Below are 10,406 nucleotides of genomic sequence, written 5' to 3'. Positions count from 1 at the left end.
TTACAAATATACTAACCCACCATATTTTCACAGTTGAAGATGTAGTGACAATGCGTTCATCTTCTGGTTAAGTAATGGTTTTCTAAGCTAGATGGCAAGAGTCAGTCTCTAGCATTCTAAGTTGAAATTCTTCCCGGAAACGGAGAACGGTGTGAAAAAAAACTTGAGATAAACACAACACCAGATTCGTTCAGATAGTTCTCCTGGTCTTGTACATTTTAACAGAGCCTTCTAGTGGTTGATCCAATATATTCCCGGTTGTTCCTCGGGCACGTGAACTCGTATACCACTAACAAGTATTAAATTGATGTTCTTTGTCTTTAAAGTTGAAGAGACCTTTTAACCAATACTCTGTTTTAAAGACACGTTTTAACTAAATTTCTGGGTGTAGCTGTTAGATAACTTTCTTCTTAATCAAGTATAAAATAATATCTAAGTAGTTTATAACTAAATTAACAGTTTTTTCGGAATATCTAACATAACAACAGTTTTTTTTTTCGTGGAATATTTTATTTAGGAACGACAACGGAAAACAGTTTCTTCTCATCATTTTTTTAAGTTCTTTCAAATTTTCTTTAAAAATATTTCGGTTTCCTGATATTCCGAACGCTCTGTATAACATTAACAGGGATTTATCCAGATTTTCTTTAAACATTGAAGGGGAGAAACTTTCAAAATGTGAGTTAAATTCATTGTTATTTTAACGGCAAGTAGTCCCTGATTATTTAAGACATGAATATCTAAAAACGTGACTTCGTCATTCTGTTGATTTTCAACGGTAAACTTAACGTTCAAAAACTGGAGAAATTAGTTGAACACTTAACATGGTAAAACACCACAAAAGTTTCATCGACTTGTCTTCTTTAATACACAAATTTAAAACGTGCAGGACAGGACTGTAACCAAACTTTTTCACGAAAGCACGGTAAAACCTTAAGCAAGGACAGTAGAAAGGCAGTAGCTTATAGCCACTCCAATATATTTACTCTTAAACATAAAACGTGTTGCTTTCGTTGCAAAACGTAAGGATTTTGTTTAAACATATTTAGTTACAACAGTGTTTCTCAAATGGGGTGCCGCGAGATTTTAGCAAAATATTCTTATCTTTGTGACTCCACCCTCATTGGCTATGCCACTATTAACTAAGCTATAAAACGTTAGGGGTGCCGTGGAAACAGTAGACTATGTGGTGTCTTGAACAAAACAAATCAAAAACCAACAACAAACAAGTAAACAAAAAGATTGAGAAACACTGAGTTATACCTGTAAATATTTCATGCTCAGCAAACACAATATTATAACAAAGACTACTGGTTTCATCCAGGGGCATGTTTGTGAATAATGATTCGATATCATAACTAGCACGACGAATACATTAATTAAACTGTGTTTGCTTGAAATGATTGGCGATGTCAAAGGTATACTTAATAGAATATTCATTCTGTAAAAACTCTTTCAAAATCATAGTAAAAAATCTTACTAGAGGTTGAGTATAGGTGTCTACACTAAAAACAATTGTGCTAACTAGACATCCCTGTTTGTGAATCTTAGGAAGTCCACACTGTGAACCTATGGTCTGAATTTTTGGTAAACTTCTTCATCGTGATACCGTCTTTTTTAACTTTAAAAAGCATTTTGTACGTTTATCTTATCTGGTTGCTGTGAGATAACTACTAATTTCTACAAACTTATCGTATATCTTAGAATAGCTTACAATTGGTTGGTGTAATCCACTTTATATAAAATCACAAACCCATTACCTTTATCAGGGATATATTGGATCAACCACGCAACCATCCTTTATACTGTGAGCCTCTTGCGGCCATCCATTATACAATAAGCCTCAGTTAAAGTCCAAGTAAACCTAGTTTACGTCTATCGAAACCGCCACGAAATAATACTTACTCACTAGACCTACCACTGTGATAGAATTTTAGAGATACAAATAATAAAAAGTATTTTTGTTGGCTTATAATGTATTATACTGGAAGTGCTGTAATTTATTTGGAAGAGTTGATGTTTTTGGTTGGAAAAAAAATAGAAGAAGGTTATGACGTTATATTCACCTACCCTGATATGCATTTCTGAAAACGTTAAATTGACATCAAACATCGTACAGATAGAGAAAATTAAAAGTCTTTATGATTTTAACATTGTATAGACATTCTGGTATTAGTTGACTAGAAGTTATCTAGAATGAAAAATATATTTTGTATTTTAAGGTTTGGTTTTTGAATTTCGTGCAAAGCTACACAAGGGCTATCTACGCTAGCCGTCCCTAATTTAGCAGTGAAAGACTAGAGGGAAGGCAGTCAGTCATCACCACCCACCGCCAACTCTTGGGCTATTATTTTACCAACAAATAATGGAATTAAATGTCACATTATAATGCCCCCACTGCTGAAAGGGCGAGCATGTTTGGTGGGACGAAGACTCGAACCTGCGACCCTCAGATTGTGAGTCAAGCTCCCTAACCACCTGGCCATGTCGGGCCTTTATTTTAAGGTTGTTGAATAACCTGCTCAGTTTGATAAATGTTTGTAGCAATCCTTAAAATTCATAAGATATATCTTAGGTCTTATCTATTAGTTTTATAGCTTTTTGTTGTTGTTGTTATCGTGAGAACAGAAATTAAACGTCAGATGTTAAAAGTTTCAAATGAAGAAATGTTCTTCATGATTTTATTTTTATACATCCCACTGAGAAGTGGTTGATTCATCTTAACAAATAACACTCTTTGTTTTACTCCTTTAAACTGTTATGAAATGGATAGTTTCCAGAGAATGAAAGATAATTTGTATTATTTAAAGCAAAATCGTTATGAGATTCTCGATTTTCAGTTTTTATTTTACTAAACTACAGCATTTTCTTCATTCCATGTCTTCTGACTTTCGTATGCTTCGTGTGCTATTAAAATTTAGTTATGGTTAATTGTTCTTATGTTATGTTCGTTTTCGGTCTTGGTGCAGAATTATATTGTGGGTTTTCTGCGCTGTATCTGCCTGAAGTATCAAATTTCAATAAATAATACAATACTAGTAAACAAAATTCACAAACTCGAATGTTACCTGGTGGGACAGCGGTAAATATGCGGAATTATAATGCTAAAATCCGGGGTTTGATTCCCCTCGGTGGACATAGCAGATAGCCCAATGTGACTTTGCCCTAAAACAAATAAACAAACAAACGTTGGAAAAAAACACCAATTTTATCACTGAGAGAACTAAATTAGTATAGGTTCTAGTTATTGAAAGTTATTCTTGTGTTTCTTCTACACAGAGTTATAATATTTAATGACGTATTTTAACGAGGGCACCATAAGTAGTAAATTTGCGAGCGCAGTTCAATATATGGGCCCAGTAGTCCCATCATAACTGAGCAGCACGCGCCATCTAGTGTTGAAGATGTTAATCTCAAATTCAAACAAATAAATATTTAGTACAAAAGTATACAAATAATATAAAGGTGTTTTAGATAAACCCTTCTTTTTCTTATTTATTTTTTCAATGATTAGTATCAATAAAGCACTGAGAAAATTCTGGCCATCGTTAAGTCTTATAGCTGCTGGCGCTTTACAGTTATCAGCTTGAATGGCATGAGATTCTTTTGGATTTTTTTCTTCTACTTTTTTATTATGTTTGCTTTGTTTAAGTCTGCCCCCAGGGGCACAGCGGTATGTCTGCGGACTTACAACGCTAGAATCCGGATTTCGATACCCGTGGTGGGCAGAGCACAGATAGCCCTTTGTGTAGCTTTGTGCTTAACTACAAACAATTGTTTAAGGCCTTCGCATGGGCCTGTATTCAGACGTTGTCAGTTGCTACTACCATGCGAGTGACACAATATCAAGTGATTCTTATAATCTGCGGTTTGTCTCACCAGTGAGTTTTTTACTCAATCGTTTTGGCCTGAAGCCTTTCTCATGCACTCTGTATACAATCTGCGTCCCCCCCCCCCTCTCTGCATTTTATAAATATGTTCTATGAGTAAGGGTTAACATAAGATTACTGGCAATATGATCGGTTCTTACCCAACTGACAAATCAATGTATTGTAGTCATTATAAGTTTTTTTTTTACAACTTTGCATACACCTGGTTAAAACGGTATATTATATAAGCTATAGTATGTACTGTATTCTATTTTAAGTTCTGATTTACGTAGGTAGCTTGTTTTGATGAGAAGTTAATTATAATTGGATTCTGTTCGGTTAAGGATACAGTCAATAAATTTACTTTAATTTTTTATAGAATAGTAATAATTTGAAAGCAGGAGTTGCATTACTGAATAGTAACAGAACAGAGAGTTACTTTATAATTTAAGTAACACGTTAACTACTTGACTCACGTAATTAAGTTGCATCCTGAGTCTGTGATAAGCAGACTTTATTTTTATATATGGTTGGTTTTAGCTAAATCATAAAATAATTTGATTGGATAAGTATGTCTTAAGTGTTTGTGTGTTTGGTGAATTTCGCGCATAACTACTCGAGGTACATATGCGCTAGCCGTTCCTAATTTAAAAGTAATAGACTAAAGGGAAGGCAGGCAGTAAACTCCACCTACCGCCAACTGTTGGGCTACTCTTTACCAACCCAAAGTGGAATTTACCGTCACATTATAACGCCCCTACGGCTGACAGGACGAACATGTTCGGTGACGGAATTCAAACTCGCGTCCTACAGATTGCAAGTCGAGCACCCTAATCACCAGGCCTTGCCAGGACACTACATGAACATAATCTCTATTCAAAGACAGTCTAATTGTGAATACAACCAGACCACAAGTCAAACAAGTTATTTTGAGCAGTTAACACGTTGCTTAAGTCATAAAGAATAGGAGGTGGAGGATAGATTAGGTTTGAATATATTCGGTACACCTTAAAGATAAGAACTATCGTGAAATATGTTCAGAAAATATCTTTATTTTTCGATATTGATTTAGTGCTTGTTAATCACATTGAAAAGTTTCATTTTTTGCCTTAGTTTTCAATCCCTTGAGTTTTGTTGGATATTTCACTTTGTTATACCGTTCATCCTTTATTGGCTGGTATTACAAAAATATAATTTTCTTTGTTCATGTTCCATATAACATGAGGTTATAATATGAAATCTTGTCTTATATGATTTCTAAACTACTCGAACTTGAGTGCAAAATTTATTTGTTGTAGTGATAGCAAATGTATCTATCTACTACGTCTTGAGTAGAACAAAACTAAATCTGAGACACACCATATTAATTTAACTTTCGCTGAGATTTCTGTTGTTAGATTTCTTGAATTTTTTATATTTCCACCAAAACAAAACACTTAAATACTGTGATGTAAAGTAGTTATACGGTTCAACAACTTAGGTACTTGTCCATAAAGCCTGACAATGTGTAGTAATATGTGTGCAAACTAGAATGAGAATAAAACAAAGAGGAAATATTAATCTGAAAGTCTACATAATCTTGTTTTATTTTGAAAGTAGCTAACCCTAAGTCTATCACATTTCTATTCCGAAAAAAAAATGAAAATTTAGAATGAAAGAAAGCGAAAATGTTGATCTGAAGGTCTATATAATTTTGTTTTGTTTTGAAATTAACTAACCCTAAGTCTATCACATTTCCATTCCGAGAAAAAAAAAAATAAATTTATAAGTGATTGCTTTATATATTATAAGCTGTAATCCTACTATGCGCGAATAATAAATGTTTTAAAAAATTATACCTATATTATAATAATGTATTAGTAATTATTAATATTATTTTCTAAACTATTTAGCTACAAATCGAAGAGAGAATATTTGTTTACTAGTAATGCGAAAGACAGTAAACAAAATTTGGAAGAAAATTCATTGTTTTTCTTTATGAACAAGACTATCATGAAGAGTATATTTTATAATGGATTTAAGTAAATTCAGTATTTGTTGGTGTAGAATGATACTTTGATAAAAAAATGTTATCAAGGCGCGCCATCTATCAACAAGGAAGTTAAGCGAAAATCAGTGTTATTTTGTGTCAACATGCTGAATATATTTCAAACTAAAATACTTCAATGTGATTTTAATAAAATATGAAACATTGATTACTTCTAATAATAAAAGAGGAAACAGTTGATTATTTTTAATAAGTAAAGGATTAAATAGTTGAATATTTTTAATAAATAAAAGACGAAACAGTTGCTTTTAATAAATAAAAGGTGAAATAGTTTATTAATTTCAATAAATAAAAGAAAAAAACGGTTGATTACTTTTTATAAATAAAAGATGAAATATTTGATTATTTTTAATAAATAAAAGGTGAAACAGTTGGTTGCTTTTACTGAATAAAGGGCGATACAGTTGGTTGCTTTTAATAAATAAAAGATGAAACATTTTGTATATGGAAATTGCAACGGTTGTTGACCGTATATTAAGATAGAAAGACACATATATGTTTTGTGTTAAACTGTCTAAGAGTTATATGGAAACTTGCTAAGGTTGTTGACCGTATATTTCAAAATATCTTATTGATTTATACTTGCTAAACATGTATTTCAAACAATGTTTGTTTCCTTTGTTATGCTTTTATATTATAAAGTTACAGCATTTTAGAATGTGCTTATTTAATGTCTAAATAATTGTCTAACTTTCGTTTTTCTACACCAACAACAACCCCTGAAAACACCAAGTTTTTGAGGAATCATCCTTTATTGACTAACTCTTTCGTACAACCACTTTTCCTCCCTAACTATATTTATATTAATCATGACTAATTTCATCATTTCCTATGTGTGTTCATAAAGAACCTTAATTTTACTTTCACACATTAAGCATTTGGTCCATCGTTTGTTTCTTTGTATGTGTTTCCGTTTGACATCAGTGATTTGTACACAAACGTGTACAATAAAAGATAAAACTTTATTATCCTAAAAATGGCAACACTAGTCTTTCAGCCGGGCCACATTTTAAATATATATTTTATACAATAAGCTTTTTTTTTTGTTGCTAAATCTATGAAATACAACATCGTCATTTAGTACGAAGTTAATCAACACAGAAGAAGATAATACGTTATGACGCTCAGATAATCCTTACGTACGTCATATGGCACTCTACAGAGTAAAACCCTGTAGTTGAGGAGTGCATTTTTATTCATGAAATTAGCATAATGAGAATACATTAGATACCAATAAAAGTAAGATGACAACAGAGAACAATGGGATACAACAGTAACTTTAAAATCAAGTAACAAACCTAACGTCACAGCTCCAAGACACGGTAGGTGTGGTCCGTGACAGAAGGAAATAGATTTCTATTTCAACAGCAACACTTTACATGACTTCTGGTAAAAAAGTAAAATTATTACCGTACTCACAAAAAATAACTTGTTTTACCAGTTATATTGTAGGAATATGCACTGAAACATCTAGAACGTTTTATCAGTGTTATGGTATTCAAATTCAATCACTGTACCACATTTTACAAATGCTATATATATATATATATATATATGACCCAAAGCTATCCATTACTACTAAACCAAAGTTATTTTAATTTTGTTTGTTTAAGCGCAAAGGTGCTAACCCTAAATTTCAGCGATATAAATCCCTAAACCTTACCACTGAGCCGTTGGAAGGAGGACTGTGTTCATTGTGTTTGTTTATTTAAGTGGAAATAAGCACAATGGGCTGTACCAACAGCAGGAATTTAACCTCGAATTTTAGCGTTAGAGAACCTCAAACCTTACCAGTGAGCGATTGGGAGACTATTTTAATTTTATATTGTAATTGGAGCAATGTTTTTTTAATCATTCAAACAATCTGATTCATTCATGTTATCTGTTGTGATAGCTGTTTTATAAACGATTTTTTTTTGAGTGTACGACTTTCTAATACAAATTACAAACGCATATTTTAGAAATATTTACATTAACTTCAAAATTGTGTTTTAGCTAACTTTTAACGCATTACTTATATTTTTTGAAAAAAATTGCAGATGTAATTATTTGGTGTTAAATTAAAGCACGACAAATAACCAGACGTATTCGTTTAGTTTCGAATTTTCAGACCTAAATGTGACCTACATGTTGATTATTATTTTAGTCCATTAGTTCTTTCATCGTGATTATATGTATATATATATATAGTATTTGTTATTTTGAGGAATTGTATAACATATTATATCTAAAACTTTCAAAACAAGAAGAGGTAAAGAAATAGAGATTCTAGAAACTTTGAAAATCTTTAGTACTTTTTATACCACTTGAAGCAAGGTCGGGGTGTTAAACAGAAGAGAGCGCTTACTGAAACACGTTCACAAGGCGTGATAGTATTTAACTTAGCAAATATGAACGTGGCAGGATAAGTATCAATGACCAATGTCTAACCCTACTCTAATTTATAACACTATTACCCACATAAATGTTCAGCCTTACAAGAGTATGCATATATATATATTCTACTGCTGACTAACTGAATGTTAGTCTAACGAAACATGTAAACACGTGGTGAATTTTAAGCTTGGGGAAATTCTTATGTTAATATTTTTAGAACTATGTTACTATGATTTGCATATAGCTCATTTCTTGCTTGTTCTACACACACACACACACATTCTATAAGCTATAGCAATACATACAATTTGTGCCAGTTAACATCACTTAGTCAAAATGCGCTAAAAAAGTAAAACCCATTTGTGAATTCTAATTATCACGAATGGAGTGAAAATATAAAAACGTGTAGCAAAAGCTGCAACACCTACATACAACAAAACTGACACAAACGTCAAATTTCATAATATAACCTAAAATTTTCACAAAGTGAGAATTAAAAAAAAATCTAACTTACAATGAAGTTATACTTATGTATATATGTGTGTGTTTAAATATCAGAACTACAGAACAGAGCAAACATAAATTAAGACAATATATCAATAAATTAAATACACATGAGTGGATAATAATGTGTCACACCGAAAATAGAACAGTTTAAATGCAAGAAATAAAAGGGGGATACCGCTACATCTAATACATTGTTCTTATCCACCCTTGTAGAGCTTGATCGCTTGTATTCTATTTAAGCTTTCTAACAAAACTTTTTTTTCCTTTTAATAAACACATAAAACATCCAGGAGAAGAACTCCACAGTTCTAAAGTTCTAGAAGAGAATGACATCGGCCTGTGAGTTCGGTTGTCACGGGATGGGTCGAGGAGTGTACAAGTCTACATTTTACATTTAGCTAGCAGACGACAAAGATCTAGGATCAGTAATAGGTTTCGTGTTCCATCCAACCACCCGGACTTCTCCGCAGAGTAAGGCGACGGATCTCGTCATAGATGAAGATTAATAGAGAGAAGGGAAGAGCAGGAAGCCACCAGTTAATCCTAGGCATGAAAAAAAAACTTTTGGAGAACACTTATTTATAATAGTGTGAACTATCTTTATATATACATATAATAAACGCCTTATTCCAGCGAAGCGTAATGTATCGATTGATTGTTTGTGTGATATTACATCACTTAAAACAAATCTTTCTTTACTGGACCCCTACGGATTTCCAGTCAGAAAACTTAATAGTGTGAACTATCTTTATATATACATATAATAAACGCCTTATCCCAGCGAAGCGTAACGTATCGATTGATTGTTTGTGTGATATTACGTCACTTAAAACAAATCTTTCTTTACTGGACCCCTACGGATTTCCAGTCAGAAAACTTAATAGTGTGAACTATCTTTATATATACATATAATAAACGCCTTATTCCAGCGAAGCGTAATGTGTCGATTGATTGTTTGTGTGATATTACGTCACTTAAAACAAATCTTTCTTTACTGGACCCCCACGGATTTCCAGTCAGAAAACTTAATAGCGCTTCAACCACACTCTTGTGTGCTGCACGCCGCTTCTGACGAGGCCTTTCGTTCCATACCGGATTCGAGGAGTAATGAAAGGTTTGTTAGAAATTATTATCAGTCTTGTTGTGATGTAGTGTAAAGATCTTTTGTTTGTTTTAAAACAAAGCTTCACAAAGAGCTATCTGCAGTATGCCCGCTGCGGGTATTGACCTCTAATTTTGAGAATAATTAAATCTATTTGCTGTTTTATGTTTATCTTTCTCTGTATGAAACCACAACTGACATTAGGTTAACAATGCTGACAGATCATCAGAACGTGGGAGTGTCTACCAAACGTATTTCCAAAGAGTAAATATAAATAGACAGACTGTGAGCTAGTTTCTTCAGTAATAAGTAACCGTTATTATTAGAGAAGCTGCAGAAACGTAGGTACAGAAAAGCTGTAGGTAGACAACAGCAAATTAAAAAAAAGTATTACAATTTGAAGCCTAATTAATCTACTGACAGTTTTACACTAAAGCAAATTAAAAAAAAACTGATGAAAGAGGATAACAGATATCGGATGTAATTAAATAGATACAAACCTCTG

General features: G+C 32.6%; 1 protein-coding gene across 2 annotated transcripts in view; it reads right to left on the bottom strand.

Annotated features, from left to right (window-relative positions):
- Positions 1–6,649: 6,649 nt before the first annotated feature.
- LOC106468479 (sodium/potassium-transporting ATPase subunit alpha-B-like) overlaps positions 6,650–10,406 on the bottom strand; it is a 107,127-nt gene continuing 103,370 nt past the window's right edge. For both annotated transcript variants that reach the window (XM_022397425.1, XM_022397427.1), the window contains exon 21: positions 6,650–9,342. In XM_022397425.1, coding sequence (XP_022253133.1) covers positions 9,222–9,342 — 121 coding nt within the window. In that variant the 3' untranslated portion in view covers positions 6,650–9,221. The remainder of the gene's footprint in view (positions 9,343–10,406) is intronic.

This window comes from Limulus polyphemus, unplaced genomic scaffold (genome assembly GCF_000517525.1).
Source record: "Limulus polyphemus unplaced genomic scaffold, Limulus_polyphemus-2.1.2 Scaffold88, whole genome shotgun sequence".
Classification (NCBI taxonomy): domain Eukaryota; kingdom Metazoa; phylum Arthropoda; class Merostomata; order Xiphosura; family Limulidae; genus Limulus; species Limulus polyphemus.
Note: the sequence above shows the minus strand (reverse complement) of the source record. Positions and strands in the feature narration are given on the sequence as shown.